Consider the following 17823-nt stretch of genomic DNA (forward strand, 5'->3'; position numbering starts at 1 on the left):
CCCATCCCTTGTATCCTCCCATTCCTCCCTCCCTCCCGCTTCCCCCCATTCCCCTCCCCTATGTCTGTGACTGAGGGGAACCTTCTCCCCCTGTATATGCTCATAGGGTATCAAGTCTCTTCTTGGTGACCTATTATCTTTCCTCTGAGTGCCACCAGGCGTCCCCATCCAAGGGACATGGTCAAATATGGGGCACCAGAGTTTGTGTGAAAGTCAGATCTCCTTCTCCACTTACCGGTGAAATATGTCCTGTTCATCGGCTAGTCTGGGTAGGGGTTCGAAGTTTACTGCCTATATTTTCCTTGGTTGGTGCCATAGTTTGAGGAGGACCCCAGGGCCTCGCCTGTAGTTTTCCAGGACCCTCTGGATCCTTCTATTTCCTCATTCTCCCAGGCTTTTCACACCTAAAGTCTCAATAGGATGTCCTCCCCTCTGACCTACTTTCCTGGTAAGTAAAGTTTTTCATGGGGACTTACCCCTTGGACTAGTGTCTCGATATACATGAGTATATACCATTTAACTCTTTTTGCTTCTGGGTGAACTCACTCATTATGATAATTTCTAGTTCAATCCATTTGTCCACAAATTTCAGGAATTCCTTGTTTTTAATAGCTGAGTAGTATTCCATAGTGTAAATGTACCACAGTTTCTTTATCCATTCTTCTACTGAGGGACACATAGGCTGTTTCCATGTTCTGGCTATTATGAATAAGGCTGCTATGAACATGGTTGAGCATATGTCCCTGTTGTGTGGTAGTGCATCTTCTGGGTATATTCCAAGGAGTGGAATAGCTGAGTCTTGAGGAAGCCCTATTCTCATTTTTCTGAGAAAGCACCAGATAGATTTCCCAAATGGTTGTACTAGTTTGCATTCCCACCAGCAATGAAGGAGTGTTCCTCTCTCTCCACATCCTCGCCAACATGTGGTGTCAGTTGAGTTATTGATCTTTGCCATTCTGATGGGTGTAAGATGGAATCTCAGTGTCATTTTGATTTGCATTTCTCTGATGACTAAGGAGTTCGAGTATTTCTTTAAGTGTTTCTCAGCCATTTGATATTCCTCTGTTGAGAATTCTCTATTTAGTTCTGATCCCCATTTCTCTATTGGGTTATTTGGTTTGGTGGTGTTTAATTTCTTGAGTTCTTTATATATTTTGGATATTAAACCTTTGTCAGATGAAGGGTTTGTGAAGATCTTTTCCCAGTCTGTAGGCTGTAGCTTTGTTCTCTTGACAGTCTCTCCTGCCTTACAGAAGCTGCTCAACCTCTTGAGGTTCCATTTATTAATTGTTGACGTTAAGGCCTGGGCTGTTGGTTTTCTGTTCAGGAAGTTGTCTCCTGTGCCTATGTGTTCCAGACTCTTCCCCACTTTTTCCTCTAACTGGATTAATGTCTCTGGTTTTAGGTTGAGGTCTTTAATCCACTTGGACTTGAGTTTTGTGCATGGTTACAAATAGGGATCTAACTGCATTTTTCTACATGTAGACATCCAGTTAAACCAGCACCATTTGTTGAAGATGCTGTCGTTTTTCCATTGAATGGATTTGGCTTCTTTGTCAAAAATCAAGTGACCAAATGTGTGTGGATTCATCTTTGGGTCTCCAGTTCGATTCCATTGATCCACTAGCCTATTGCTGTGCCAGTACCATGCTGTTTTAATTACTGTTGCTCTACAGTACAGCTTGAGATCAGGTATGGAGATTCCTCCAGAGGATCTTTTATTGTATAGGATTGTTTTTGCTATTCTGGGCTTTTTGTTATGTTTAAAGTTCTGGAGAGATCGGGAATACAAGGCACTTATCTAAACATAATAAAGGCTATATACAGCAAACCAATAGCCAACATTAAATTAAATGGAGAGATACTCAAGGAAATCCCTCTAAAATCAGAAACCAGACAAGGCTGCCCACTCTCCCCAAATCTCTTCAATATAGTTCTTGAAGTTCTAGCCAGAGCAATACGACATCAAAAGGAGATCAAGGGGATCCAAATGGGAAAGGAAGAAGTCAAATTATCCCTATTTGCAGATTATATGATAGTGTATATAAGTGACCCCCAAAATTCCACCAGAGAACTCCTACAGCTGATAAACACCTTCAGCAAATTGGCAGGATACAAAATAAACTCAAAAGAGTCAGTAGCTTTCCTATATACAAATGACAAACAGGCAGAGGAAGAAATTAGGAAAATTACTCCCTTCACGATAGCCAAAAGCAATATAAAATATCTAGGAATAACCCTAACCAAGCAAGTGAAGGACCTATTTGAAAAAAAAACTTTAAATCTCTGAAGAAAGAGATTGAAAATGACATCAGAAGATGGTGGGATCTACCTTGTTCGTGGATCGGGAGAATTAACATAGTAAAAATGGTCATCTTACCAAAAGCAATTTACAGATGATTCAATGCAATCCCTATCAGAATACGTACAAAATATTTTGAAGATATTGAAAGAACAATCTAAATTTTGTTTTAGACCTTATAAAACTTTTAAAACTATTCGAATCAAATCAGGAATTTCATAATCAGGGATTAATTCATCTGAATGACGAACAATATCCTCAAACAAGATCCTGTAGGAAGTTTGCTCAATTAGAGCTGGTCAATACCCAGAAAGTAACAGTTCACACCAATGCCAGATTTTTTTTTCTTTTTGATTATTCGAGACAGGGTGTTTCTGTGTAACCATGGCTGTCCTGGCCTCACTTTGTAGACCAAGCTGACCTTAGACTCACAATGATCCACCTGCCTCTGTCTCCCTGGTTGCTGGGATTAAAGGTGTGTGCTACTGTGCCTGAATCTAATGCCAGATTTTAGAGAGATGAAGCAGTGCACAATTGACAGGGTAGCCAGAGGTTGGAAGCAATTCTGGGGTGCATCACGGTACAGACCTTGCAAAATACTGGATCCCTACCAGAGATCTCTCATGTCTACTGAACTTCCCCAGATCAATGGCTCCTGATAGCATGTCAGAGGCCGGAATAAGTGTCGGGGGTGCATCACAGTACAGACCTTGAGAATACCAGATCATCTCCTAGACATCCCACATGCCTTAGTGAGCTCCTTTAACATGATGGCTCTTGACAGTATTATATGTGAGAGATGACCATGTTCACAGAGAACTATCAGAATCATTTGAAAAGCTTTGAATACATAAACTTGTCAAAATTAGCAAGGTTCCAAACACAAATTAACTTAAAATACTAGGAAAATTTCCTAAGCACTAACAGCCACCAGGATTTCCTTAAAATAAGTATCATTCATGAGAGGGAACAAATAAAAAGAACCAAGACATTAGATCAGAAGAAATAACAAAATTGTATACAGAGAAAAATGTGAGGTTTCCTAAAAAAGAATGTCTTGAGTAAACATACAACAAGATAAGGTGAGAAAAATTACACTGAAAGGAGTGTCACCCTTTCAAAAGCTCTCTACCCACAAAAATCACAATCATCAAATAAAGAAATCAAAGAGGATACATTCACTGAAAAGATACCCTGTATTCACAGATTGGGAGAATTTAAATCATCAAACTAACTGTACTACTGAAAGAGATGCAAAGAGTTGGTGCGATTTCTAAGACATTCTACACAGAATTAGCAAAAGGACCCAAAATGTGCCTGATGGTGTCATCACTTGTCAGAAGGCACTGCACCTCCTGACTTCAAAATATACCATGAAGCAGTAGTTAATCAAAACAGTAGCATGGCAATTGCAAGACAGAGACTCATAGACTGAGAGAATCATGGAGACTCTGTGTGAAACGCACACATCTCTAAAGAACCAATTTTCAATAAAGGTGCTAAGAGACACTAAGAAAGGACTGGTTTTTTTTTGTTGTTGTTTGTTTTGTTTTGTTTTTGAAATACTGTCAGAGAAATTGGATAGCAGACAAGAAAAACAGTCATCAATATCATTAATGAGTCCACCTATTTGCGAACTCCACCTATAGCAAGGGCTTGATATTTGAGGACATATAAGGAATTTAAGAATTCAAAAAAAAATAAACTACTTGATTTTGTGGGTAATAAACCTAAATAGACATCAATTAAGGAAGGCACACAAAGTGGTTCGTGGGTATCCAAGGAGAGAAAAGGCTCATCATTGTTAATCATCAGAGAAATGCAAACCAAAGCTACAGGAAGATGGCAGCTTCCCTCATAAAACTACTAGATTTTTAAAAAATATATAGCACAAACGATAAGCATTTTTTAATTCACTTTTATATTTTCGTTCATTCTTTGTTCACTTTACAACACAATGACAATCCCCTCCCTCTCTCCTTCTAGTTTCACCCTCACATCCCCTCCCCCATCTCCCCATCCCCTTATGTTCAGAGAGTGTGGAAGGATGCCAGGCTTTTGCTTCAGGTGAGGGCACTCTTGGTGGGCTTTACCCCTTGGAAATATTATGGATACCCCACTGAGATGGACATTATGATGAACTGAGAGGAGCCATCCTGGCTCTGGAATTGGGGAAAAGCAAGAGAGAGACCAACCAAGCTAGTGTGTTGCAAATTGACCATCAAGGGTAGGAGGGAACTGGAGGAGAGTCCAGGGGGTTGCCAATAGACTGGGAGAAGCAGCAGACAGCAGAGAAAGAGAGAGAGGGTTGCAGTGGTGGTGCAGATTGCTTCTTTCTAGGAGAGAATCTGCTTACAGGCCCAGAAATGCTAAGGAGTTCACACCATAGAACTGACTCTTGGAAGGTTTATTCTTGTTCTTTTTAGCCTCCTTTCTCTCTTGCTTAAAGCAGTCTGCTTGTAAGGAAGATACCTTTGGTTAATAAATTCATAATAAAACTTAATTGTTAAGGACAGAGCCAATAGAAGAGAAAGCCTCCCATGGTACCAACCCACCCTGGTATATCAAGTCTCAGCAGGGCTAGGCACATCTTCTCCCACTGAAGCCAGGCAAGATAGTCCATCTATATGAAAGGGATCCAGAGGCAGGAAAAAAAAGACAGGGACAGGCCCCAGTCTAAGTGTTAGAGGGCCCACATGAAGAGCAAGCTGCATATCTGCTACATATCTGTAGGGGGACAGGTTCTGTTATGCCGAGATTACCCAGATGGAGACCCCCTAAAACACCACCAGGACTCGAAAGCGATGCAATATACACAGGATCCTGTATTACGGGCTCAGAGCTTCAGATCACAGCCCTTCCTGACAGAGCAGCATAGGAGAGTGATACCAGAGCTTCAAGGATAATGGATTTATAAGGAAAACTGTAATTAGGGCTTGGGGTCACAGGGAATAAGGAAAAAACCTTAAGCGGGGGTCGTGAGTCTCAGGAATGTAGACCTTCAGGCAGGTTGGGTGGAGGCTGGATCTCAAGGGAAAGTTGTGAGTCTCAGGAATGTCCTCCTTCAGGCAGGTTGAGTCCAGGACGCTGAATCTCCAGGGAAGTTGTTTTGTCTTGGAGGATCATTGGGCGTTAATTCTATCTAGCTATTCCAGTGGAGTTTCTGGAGAGTGCTGGCAGGTGTAGTTTATGGCAGTGTGTGGTCTTTCCCGGAACGTAGGAAGGAGTGGAATCATCTGGAGGACAACTTTCTCACCGACCATGACATTAATTATAGAATATACATTACATATAGGATATGGCATTAATTTCCCCCTGCAATTCCAGACCATGAATGTTCTTTGGTGGGTGGTCCAGTCTCTGTGAGTCCCCATGGGCCTGGGTAAATTTACTCTGTAGGAGTGACACCACATACTGGCAAGGATGTAGAGAGAGAGGAACACTCCTTCATTGCTGGTGGGAATGCAAACTAATACAGCCACTTTGGAAATCTATCTGGCACTATCTCAGAAAACTGGGAAGAGGGCTTCCTCAAGACCCAGCTATTCCACTCCTTGGTATATACCCAGAAGGTGCTCCAGCATACAACAGGGACATATGCTCAACCATGTTCATAGCAGCCTTATTCATAATAGCCAGAACATGGAAACAGCCTATGTGTCCCTCGGTAGAAGAATGGATAAAGAAACTATGGTACATTTACACTATGGAATACTACTCAGCTATTAAAAACAAGGAATTCCCAAAATTTGTGGACAAATGGATTGAACTAGAAATTATCATAATGAGTGAGTTAACCCAGAAACAGAAAGAGTCAAATGGTATATACTCACTTATATCTGCATACTAGCCCAAGGGGCATGTCCCATGAAAGTCTTCACTTACCAGGAAAGTGGGACAGAAGGGAGGACATCCTACTGGGACTCTTAGGTGAGAGATACATGGGAGAATGGTAAAGTAGAAGGATCCAGAGGGTCCTAGAAACCTACAAGAAGAACATTGTGATAGGCAGGTTTGGGCCCAGGAGTCCTGCTCAAACTATGGCATCAGCCAAGAACAATACGTGCAGTAAACTTCAAACCCCTATCCAGATCTAGCCAATGGACAGGACATTCTCCACAGTTGAGTGGAGAGTGGGGTATGACTTTCACATGAACTCTGGTACCCGATATTTGACCATGTCCCCTGGAGGGGGAGACCTGGTGGCACTCAGAGGAAGGATAGCAGGCTACCAAGAAGAGACTTGATACCCTATGAGCATATACAGGGGGACGAAGTCCCTCTCAGTCACAGTCATAGGGAAGGGGAGTAAGGGGAAAATGGGAGGGAAGGAGGAATGGGAGGATACAAGGGATGGGATAACCATTGAGATGTAATAAGAATAAATTAATTTAAAATTAAAAAAAAAGATTTTGTAGTAAGAGAAGAACATATTAGTAGAAGGAGGGGGATAGGAAGATAATTAGAGATGATGGAATGATGAATATAACCATAAAATATTATGTATGTGCACAAAATTTTTACTCTGTAGGTCTTCTTGTGGTGTCCTTGATTCCCTCTAGTTCCCTCAATCCATCCTCGTAGTCTTCCACAAGACTCCCCCAAGCTCTGCCTATAGTTTAGCTGTGGGTCTTTGCATCTGTTCCCATCAACTGCTGGATGTAGCCTCTCAGAGGACAGGTATGCTAGGCTGCTGTCTGCAAGCATAGCAGAGTTTCATTAATAGTGTCACAGGTTGGCTTTCTCCCATGGAGTGGGTCTCAAGTTGGGCCAGTCATTGGTTCTCCCTTCCCCCCGTTCTCTGCTAAAATTTATTCCTGTACTACTTGTAGGCAGGATAAATTTGAGGTCAAAGGTTTTGTGGTTGGATTGGTGTCCTCCTTCCACTGGATGTCCTGCCTGGCTCCAGGAGATGATCTCCTCAGGCTCTATATTGTCCCCTGGTAGAAGTCTCAGCTAGGTTCAATCCCATAGAATCCCTGAAGCCTCCTCTGTCCCAGAGATGCCACCCCCTGATTTCCATTCTCTTTCCCAGCTTCCCCCTCCCTACTCCTGCTCCCCACACATCCTCTAAGCCCTATCCCTGTCCTACCATGTCCCCTCCCTCAATCTACTTCAAATGCCTAGTTTATTTCCCCCTCTACACAGATTTCCAAGGGCCCTCCTTCTTACTTAGCTTCCAGGCTCTGCTTTATAGCATGATTATTCTGTACCTTATGGCTAATACGTACTTATAAGTGAGTACATACCATGCATGTCTTTCTGGGTCTGGTTTAACTCACTCAGGATGATGTTTTCTAGTTTCATCAATTTGCCTGAAAATGGCCAAACAATGGAGCTCTGGGACAGCATGCAGCTCAGGGCCCATAGATTTTTTTTTTTTTTGAAACAGGGTTTCTCTGTACATCTGGGACTTTTTTGGAGCTCTATTTACAGGCCAGGTTGTCCTTGAACTCATAGAGATCCATCTGCCTCTGATTCCTGATAGTAGGAATTAAAGGTATGGGCCGCCACTGTTGGCTTGTGCTGTGTTAAAACCTAGTAGAAAAGACTTGAAAGGTTTTAGACATGAAAAAATAGTCTGAGTAAATAGATATATTTAATCTCTTATCAAGACATACTTAGTACTCCAGAAACATCTATAATTTTTATGTTCAATCAGTTCAATAAATCCAATTTAAATTTCAAAACATAAAGACATTAATATTAGTAAGACATTACCTGAATTTACTCCTCCTGGAATAGGATTATATATCAAAGCAAATATTTGTCTCCACTTATTTCAAAAATGATAATTGCTGATAGCCAATGCATGATTTAATTTGGACTGTTACATCATAACACATATCTAGTGACAGAAATCATATTGCATACTTGAAATTCTCTCTGTCTTATGATGTTGGCTCATTAAGTTGTCAGACTCTGATGGTAGTGTGCTCACTGGCGGGTTACACGTCTCTTCTGATAATTGTCCACAGATGTTCTCTGACCTAGAGATACCATGATGCTGTTACAGAAATAAGCAGGACATTGACCAAACCTTCCACTCATGGCAGCACATTGTATGAGCAGGATGTCAGTTAGAATTTGAGAGTTTCATACACAAATTCTCTTGAGCAATTCACCAAAATACTAGAACTTGCCTATTGTTTTTACTTTAAAGTAGTTAGAGCAATAGTTTATTAACTATCTCTATAGATACCATATCATCTACAGTAAAAAACATATCCTCTGCTCCAAAACCATAGAATCATACACGTAACTATTTAATTAACATACCCCCTGGGGTGTAAAAGAGACCTTTAAAAATTACAGTATTCAAAAAGAATTTTAAATCCTCCCTTCAAATCTCATTCTTCCTCTGTTCTTACACAGTTTGCACAAGTTTCCTTTAATGCTAAAATGCTTACCGTGAGTAAGATAAGTCTTTCCTCTCTTTCTCTACACTTGTCACTCAGGAAATCTTCCTGTTCTAAATATAACCTTAATCCCTCTCCCTCTGTTTTTTTACTTCTTTCATATAGAGAGTTATCATTTGTCATCCAGACTAGTGTAGCCTTCTCTTCAAAACGCCCCTTCGTTCTTGTCTTCTCAGGCATCTCTCCCACATCCCAGTGGAAGAGCATTCTAGAATATAGACCAGATTCTCAAGCTTCCTTGTCTTAAACATTTCCTTGGATTGAGATGGTGCAACACAAAAACTTCACAGGGTTTTATAAATTTAAATAATATATTGTGACAGTAAAACAAATCACATGCTATGCCTCCAATTATGTCTACAGTTTTTATTGTCACTGCCTAATAGTTTCCTATTTACATTTATTTCCCATCATGCATTGCTGTCCACCAGGGGAGCTGGACAAATGGGTGAGTATTATATTAATGCTATAAAATAAGGTCTCTGTTTCACCTTATGCCTCAGTTGGACCTACCTCAGGCTTCCATTTTCAGCGTTTGTTTTTCTTTTTTATCACTCAGGTATTCCCCTTACTCATTGCTCTTGGCTCTATGCTGTCTCCTGTGAAAATCTGTACCAATAAGAGTCTTGAACTTGGGGTGGAGAGATGACTTAGCGGTTCAGAGCATTTGTTGCTTATTCTATTCCCTGAACCTTTATGGAGGTTTCATAACTGCCTGTAACTCGAGTTTTAGTACTCTCTTCATGCCTCCATAGGCACCAGACACACATGTGGGGAATAGGTACACACAATCAAAGCACAGATACACATAAAATAAAGATAAATTTCTTTTAAAAATTTTTAAGCTCAATTCACCATAAAAATGTTTTGTCAGTGTTCTACTTTTATAACTGTCTGATGTCAGAGATTTTCCATCACATGGAAAAGGGTGTTCCTTCACTACTCTCTTCAGGGTGGATTTTTTTTCAGACCTTCAGAGTATTTAAAAAACAATATTCCCAGATTATTCTATGGTACCTATTGTTTTTGTCAAATCACATTAGCTTATACCTTACCTTTTCTTTTGGAAATAAAAATAGAGAGCAATATTGATGATACATGAAATGACAAACAAAATGATGAATATAATTGCTGTTGTCCTCCAAATTAAGCAATGACCTGAAAAACACAAACCAGAAATATTATTTCTCTGGCTACACTGCACTGCTATCCTGGGGCCTTAATTTGTAAAGCTTTTCTTTGACTTTCTACAGCTTAATTGATATTCAGATCTACTCTATAAGATGCTTTCTAATTGCCACTGAGCAAAAAGTAAGATTCTAGATAGCAATTTCTTCTTCCCTGGATATAATTAGGAAAGTGCGTGTCTTTCAGCAAGGCATGGTGGCTTTACTTTTGACTGCACAGATACAGTTGTCTATTTTTTACTATTCATTTTCAATATGATACTACATAGCCATTTTAGATAGGTGGAGTAGATTAAACATGGAGAATTTTACACTGGAATATAAACTCTTTTCTGTAGGCAATTTCAACAAAGCAGAAAACCACACACAGAAGTTCACCAGAATCAAGAATTCATGTTCCTAATATTTAACATATGACTAAGCAAGGCATAACCTTCTTCTGAACTGAAAAATTACTTATCATTGATGCCTGCATTTTAATAAATCGTTAAAATTATCTATAATAACACAGGCAATAGATATACAAATTATATTTATTGTACTTAATTCATAGAATCAAGTTTTATGAGTTGGGACAATTGACCAAGAAAAGGAGCTAGCCAAGTTCAGTTTCAAGAAACAAACATAACACAAATACTGATTTCTAATGTTTCTTGAAAATCCTTTTAAAAAGCATCAATATAAAAATGGTTTAATGAAAAACAGCAGAAATATTGACCTGACCATCAGTGCCAAGAGCTTGTAAGGACACAGACTTAGAAAACGTGTAACATAAGCAGAAAATAAGCTTCTAATGTGAAGGAGGAAGACAATTGGTGAAACAGAAAATGACAGAAGACTTTCAGGTTATTATTTCCAGATACAGCTGAAAAGGAAAAATCTTCCTTAAAGTAGTTAATGAAAAAGTCTTTGAAAGAACAGGCATTTTAGCCCATCGGCAGATAGCCAAGCCTGGGTGGAACAGGAGTCACAATTTCCCACCACTCAATGCTGAACTACTGGCTGCTGAGACATTCCTGGAAAGTGGGAAACCTTGCCATCAGTTGTGTCTCCATCCAGTGGTGACACCTAGTCTCCAGTGGATATTTCCAATGACGGCCCTGGTTAGAAGTGGGTCATAGGGCAAAATCAAAAGTTATAAGCCTAGGATAGTGAGTAGCTGGGAGAAGAGGTATGGGTGTGAAATCATAAGAGTAGGAAGGATTTAAGAAAGAGAAAATGGTCTTCAGTAGTGTCTGGGGTTGGCTGCCTTACATTGGGCTGAGTGCAGAGAGCCTTGTAGTTGAGTGGGAGAAGGACAGAAGACCTGGAGGGAATAGAAGCTCCACAAGAAAATCAGCAGAGCCAACTAGCCGGGACACAGGGGAGTTGTGGGGACTGAAGTTTGAACCAAAGACCCTATATGGACAGGACCTAGGCTCCCTGCACATTGTACCCATTGGGCAGCTTTGTCTTCATGTGGGTCCCTTCATAAGAGGATGAGGGGTTGTCTCGGACAGGACTTTCTTGCATGTTTTTTATCATTTCCCCCATGTGGCACTGCCTTGGAAGGCTACTGTGGAAGAGGATGCCCTCAGCCCTGATGTGACTTGATGTGCTGAGGTGGATAGCTGTTGGGGTTTGCTCTCCATTTCTGAGGGTTAGAGTAGGGGAGATACAGAGAAGAGTGAGACCTGAAGGAGAGGAGGGAGGAGGCTGTGGTTAGGGTGTAAAGTGAATAATCAATAAATTAACTTAAATTTTAAAAAGAAAGAAGAGAAGAATAAGAATGCATTATATATATGTGTGAAATTGACAATGATATAAATTCACTAATAAAAATGAAAAATTTTTATTTTAAGTTGAAAACAGAAATTTATATTAAAAACTCGCTTCTGAAAAGAAAGGAAATTACATAAAATAACTTAAAGAAATTGTTTATACAAACTCCCAGATAATATAAAGAAAAGAAGCCGTGGATATTAGAATGAAGTAAAAATCTAACTTATCATGTAATAATGTACCTTTAATGAGAGGTTTATAAAACAAATCAATTGAAATAACATGAGAAAATTCTCAGTGAGATGAGAAGGCGTTCAGAATGTACTGAGGGTTAGTAGTTTTCCTTGGTACCTGAGCTGATGTGACCAAATTATCGACAAGTTGCACATTTCTCACTGGACTTCTGACTTTATAGAATCCAAATGTCAATCATCATATCCTAATATTGGGATAAAGTAGAACAGGTCTCCTCAACCATGTCACATCATTGCAGCTTCTCACCTCCTAGTCATTACAGACGTTTCATGAAAACTGTCAATAGACAGTAGATGAACAAGACTGACAGCCCGAGGTTTTCTGCCCACTGTGTCCCCAAGTGAGGGCCTAGAAAACTTGTTGGCCTGGACTGCTGCACAACAGGGAACAAAGAAATGCACAGAGCCTCCTGTCCTTCTCTTCTACTTGCAATAAACTGCTTGTCTTGTCAATGTATACTTGGAAGGAAGAAACCATTTTACTTCATTGTTTTATAAAATTCATGTACTGCTATCTTTACCTCAAACACAGTGCCACTAATATTAGTTGGGTGGTCTCTTTAATCTTCTAAGCCTTTTTCTCCCTTGGAGAATACTTTGGATCACATACAGTAGATTCTGATAATGAAGCTCCTTATATGTCCAATGTTCATGCTTAACACTGAGTTTTGTCCTAGCACTCTTGTCCCCACAGCTTGGCATCTGAAGTTTAGTAAACATAAAGATCTCAAGTTTTTCATATCCATATCTATCCGATTCTAAGAGAATGCCCAGAAAAAAGAGGTGGTGATGAAATCCTGTAACACTTTTCACCTACTGGCAATATTTGTGTTATAAAGGCCATGGTTTTAAGAAGGGCAATATTTCACTGGAATGGGTGTCTGTTTTCTTTAGCATCTGAAGACTGACATGTACACACTAATTTGAAACACATTCATAAATAAAGATCAAGGTATACAATGTAATGAGCTCTGGGCTATAAAGGTCAAATGAAAAGCTGGTGGTCTACAGGCATCACAATGTTGATGAACGTCTGCACACTTGAGTGGAAATCCAGTAACTTGCATTTCCCTGCTTCTGCAGCAAGCATTTTACACATAAGCCATATGCAGCATCAAGTGTCCCTTTGATTTCTCTGTCACTTTTACTTACTTTCTTGATTTACTGGCAGAGAAACTATCTTCTCTTCCTGTTTTAGAGGATGAGTCATGGACACAACCAGGTCCTGGAGACCCAAGGATTTCACAGTTTTCAAGGAGATGTTGTAGATTTTAGTGACAGTCACCGTGGCATTGAGGTTCTGAACAAAGTACTCTTCTGTGGGCACTATGACTTGTGAAGGGTAAATGGAGATTTCAGGGGCAGGCTTTCCCATAGCTGAGCACTGAAGGTTATGGAGATCTTCAGAGCCAGGAACTGATTGGAGTTCAGTTATTAAGTCAGATACAGCTGAGGCAGAGAAGGATACAAATTTAATACAAAAGCAAGTTATACCACATTCTCTGCTATTAAAGGATGATATTTCTCCAATTTTCATATGACACCTAAATACTGAAAACATATCCCTATCGGGTACCTCCCAGCACATGTCATAAAACTTCCAATATCTTTCCTCCATTCACTGATTGCTGTCTCAACTTCCATTAACTGTTAAATATATATATACACATCCCAACACTTCACAGTTACAGCGACATAATAAGAAACTCTGGTGTTCCCACTAGTTCTGTGACATTTTTCTTATTTGTAGACTGAAAACCCTAATTCCCTTAGTTTTCACCTCTCCCTAGTCTTGTCTGCTCTCTCTTTCTTTCTCTCATATTTTCTCCTTGCTTTAATAGCAACATTCTATCACTCTTCTTGTGTATTCTCCACTTAATGGAAGCCAGTGCAGTATAACATAAAGAAATGATGTGAGGTGGGAGAAGGTCCTGCCTGAATACACAATCTCCATTGGCCTCCATTCTTTCTCTCCTGTCTAAGTAATCTTGACTCATCACCATTAGCTTCTCATCGTCTAACGCCCTCCTCTGAATGATGTCCTTAAAGGCTATAAATCCATAATATTTATCCCCATTATGGGCCCCAACATAACATTATGTACCTAAAATGGTAAGGCAGGTTTTTTCTCCATGGCTGCCATGTGGAAAGCTGTTAAACAGACACTTGTAGCAGGCTTCATCTTCAAATGTCAGGTTTCGGATAGTTATGAAGGAGGCACTGGGTTCCAGGATCTTGCAGTGTAGCCTGTTTACATATGGTGGGAGGATCTTTTCTCCGTATTTATGGCTGTAAGTACCAATATTTTGAGGCAAATGGCCTTGGATTTTCTGCCAGGTGATTTGCTCAACATTTGCCAGAGTTGTCAAGTTGCAGAAAATGGTCACGTTTCCTCCCAGGACAGCTGTCTCCTGGTTGTTATGCTTTATCCTCTGCAATGACTCTGAAAATCAAACAGCTTTCAAAATCAGTGTAGTGAATCTAAGCTGTACAAAACATAAGGAATGTCTCAAACATGTGTGGCAGGTTTGTTGTTGGGAGAGAATCATTGCTGTGCTTGTGTTTTACATGGGATGATCTGTAGGATTCCGGTCTTCTAGTAATCTTACCTTTCTGCAACTCAACATTTCATCTCCACAGCAGGTTTAACTGAGGTTACCTGCCCCCACACTGTTGAATAAAATAAGAGCATGAGGTCTTCTGACAGTTCAAATTTCACAAACATTTAACTTTCCATAAGCAGTTTGTTCCTTGTCTTCAGAGAAGGACTGAATAATACATATAAAAACCCAAACTAGTAAAAGGGAAAAAGGTAACAACCAGTGTCCGCCAATGATTTCACAACAGTATCTGTACTGCTTTGCCCCTCAACATCATTTGCTCCCTGGTTTTTCTGTCTATAATTTCAACTCTCTCTTGAGATAGGAATTCCTAATTGTGCATTCATTCATTTATTTATTTATTTATTTATTTATTTATTTATTTATCATACTTGTTGCTGGATTGAACCCAGGACCTACATCACACTAAGCAGAAGTTGTATCTTTAAACCCCAGCCCCTATTGAGTTTACTGTTGTTTTCATTTCCTCTCCTTGATTATTTTTTACAGAAATATTCTAGGTTTTTAGTGATTCTTGTAGTGGGAGTATGTGCACTTGAGTGCAGTTACCTACAGAGAATAGAAGAGGTCTTGGATTCCTGGGGCTGGGTTGATGGGTGTTTATGAGACCCCTGATGGAGGTGCTTAGAACAGACCTAACTAGGGTCCTCAAATAGAGTACTATTTGCTCTTAACTCATAACTACTGAGCCACCTCTCTGGACCACTCACCACAATGCTTAACGAGCATAATTATTACCTCAATTGGAAGAAAACTGATGGGTTAAATGCTATAAATTCAGGCACTCAAAATGAGCAGAAACTAATAAGCTGATATTCATTAAATTCTTAAATTAGGTCAGCTTATAACGACAGACAAACCCATAAAGCAAATTATTTATAGGCTTGCCCAATAACAAAAATGTCTTAATGAGCAAGAAGAGCCTTCAAACAAGACATTCTCAACTTTAAACCATACGTACACTGCTTGACTGTGAGCACAGGGATAATTCAAAGAAACAGACAGATGTTGTAAAGAGATATTTTGCTTTATAGTTACATAAAACAGACATAGAGGAAAGCATCTGCTCCAGCAAGTTGTACATACCTCAGAAGCTGTATGCCTGCCTTCATTCTCACCGTTCTCCTGTTTTCTATAGCCATTGTTTCAAATATGTTCACCTTAAATGATTTGCTAGCTGTGTGATTATGTATGTCTATGATTAACATGCAGAACCAAGTAGACATCGCTCTGCACTCTTGGGTAGTAGTAGTAAGAGCAGCCTGGTTCTTGTTTGCCATTGGCTTCCAGCTAAACATTTGTAAAAGAAAGTAAAGAGTTACCTGATTCCTGTGTGCAGAGAGGAAGCATGATGAGATGAAGAATGCAATGAAGTGAAAAGTCCATCGAATCTGGATGAAAGGTTTTTTTCTTTGTTTGTTTTTCTTTTCTCTTTTCTTTTTCTTTTTCTTTTTCTTTCTCTTTTTTCTTTTTTTTTTAACTAACAGTCACAATATCTTTCTTCCTAGCTGAACTTCCAAAGGAGCTGTAATTTCCTGGTTCTCTGTTTCACGCCAAAAAGATTATTCATTAACCACTCATCTACTTCTTTTTCTCTCTCTCTTTTTTAGTTACTTTTCCCACAATGTCATGCTGCACATCTTTCAGTTCATCGACTCATTCTGAACACCTGTCTGAGTTCTATATAGCTTAGTGGAGTCTTATTCATAATGAATGGCATTAAAATTAATAACTAACAAATGACATTGCTGGAAGATGGATGCAACCAGCCATCAACATGCAAGCAAAGTAAGCCAGCCTCAGAAAGACAAATGTCAAGTGTTCTCCAACTTGTGTGTCTTAGGTTTAGTATAGATGTGTAAACCATATGTATGCATCTCAATATGTAACTAGAGTGCAGAAGGAGTCTGTGGAAAAGAAAGACGGTAGTGAGAAACCAAAAGGAGAAAAGAGAGAAAGGAGAAGTTGTGTGATGTGACTATGGTCACACTACATGGTCCACTCAAAAGAAAGTCTTTATGAGACCCATTGAATGAGTGTCTGTCAATATCAATAATCTTCCTGTAAGTGTAAATATACACATGTTATTTCATTTAATAATGCATATATACCTCTAATGTAAGATATGTATTCAATCCTTATAATTTACATATAAATGTTTAGTCAGAAATAATCTTAACTTTTATTTTATTAAAACCATATAAGTAGGTTGTCAGCCAGAAAATCATTTTATATTCTTTGACCATCTGCAAAAATGGATTTACATTGTTAACTCGAGATAATTCCCTTCATTCATCCTCATCATTTGGAGCTGTAGGGTGTGTGTGTGTGTGTGTGTGAGTGTGTGTGTGTGTGTGTGTGTGTGTGTGTGTGTGTGTGTGTGTGTGTGTAAAAGCTGATCGCCCAGAGGACAAGGTAAAGGGTACTCCTCTGCATTTACTCTGGCATTTCCCAGTCTTTCATTTCTCTCTTTATTCCTTCTCACAGAATCTGCATGTGAGTCAGAATATAAAATGATCTCCTACATCCCAAAAAAGTGACCTCGAGTTTGAAAGCATTACAAAATTTCTCCCGAAATATTTTCTTAGAATACTGGATCATTGGTTTGAATCTCAACTAGCCACAACTTAGAATATACACATTTACCCTACAAGCTCTGCACCTCTAGACTTACGAATACAAGCTAGAATGCAAACATATAAAACTTGATTGCACAGTAAGGCTGGTAAATAATTTCAATGAACTATTCTTTATATATATTTCAAAAGATATGTCACCTGAAACCACCTTCACGCTTGCTGCAGAGTGAATAAGAAGCTATGTTTCTGGTCTGTCTAGATTGCATTCTCTTATGTTCCCAGAACCAAGCTGCAAGCTCAGCAACCAAAATTCCTGATTGCATCCAAAGTATTTGCAATTGCACCCTATCCAGAAGACTTCCTCTTACTTGAATTCAGAGAAAACACTGTCCATGGACTCATGGCCAGAAATTCACTATGCCGCAGCTTAAATGTACATAATAATAGTTTCTGGAGGTTTCTTTTCATGACTCCTTATTGCTTTTTAAATAACCTCAGCTTTGTAGTTTTAAATGCCTTTAGTATAAAAAAAAAAAAAAAAAAAAAAAAAAAAAGATGCTATCTTTTATGAGCCAATCAAGTCGGAAGTTACAAGCCTACAGCCAATAGGCAGACAGTAGGGGCGGAGCTTGGTGCAAGTAACTGTCAGTGAGGTTGCAGTTGGTTTTGGACTGTTCCTGGAGTGAGAGGATGTTCCTGA

At 39.4% G+C, this 17823-nt stretch overlaps 1 protein-coding gene across 1 annotated transcript; it reads right to left on the reverse strand.

The window, feature by feature from the left end:
* Positions 1 to 8239: 8239 nt before the first annotated feature.
* LOC127193282 (OX-2 membrane glycoprotein-like) lies at positions 8240 to 15894 on the reverse strand. The gene is made up of 5 exons (XM_051150558.1): positions 15867 to 15894; positions 14028 to 14366; positions 13076 to 13372; positions 9777 to 9879; positions 8240 to 8309 (listed from the first exon to the last, which is right to left on the reverse strand). Exons 1-5 carry the CDS (start codon positions 15892 to 15894, stop codon positions 8240 to 8242), a joined length of 837 nt encoding a protein of 278 aa, XP_051006515.1.
* Between the last annotated feature and the right edge of the window lie 1929 nt (positions 15895 to 17823).

Source organism: Acomys russatus, chromosome 8, assembly GCF_903995435.1.
Source record: "Acomys russatus chromosome 8, mAcoRus1.1, whole genome shotgun sequence".
NCBI classification, from domain to species: Eukaryota; Metazoa; Chordata; class Mammalia; order Rodentia; family Muridae; genus Acomys; species Acomys russatus.

Excerpts from the sequence above, each read along its gene's own strand:
- LOC127193282 (XM_051150558.1), bottom strand. The coding sequence starts at position 15,894 with ATGCTTCCTCTCTGCACACAGGAATCAG. Across the intron at positions 13,373-14,027 it reads AACCTGCCTTACCATTTTAG|CTGTATCTGACTTAATAACT; the intron begins GTACATAATGTT and ends TCTCTGCCTCAG. Across the intron at positions 8,310-9,776 it reads TTTTATTTCCAAAAGAAAAG|CATCATGGTATCTCTAGGTC; the intron begins GTAAGGTATAAG and ends TTTCTGTAACAG.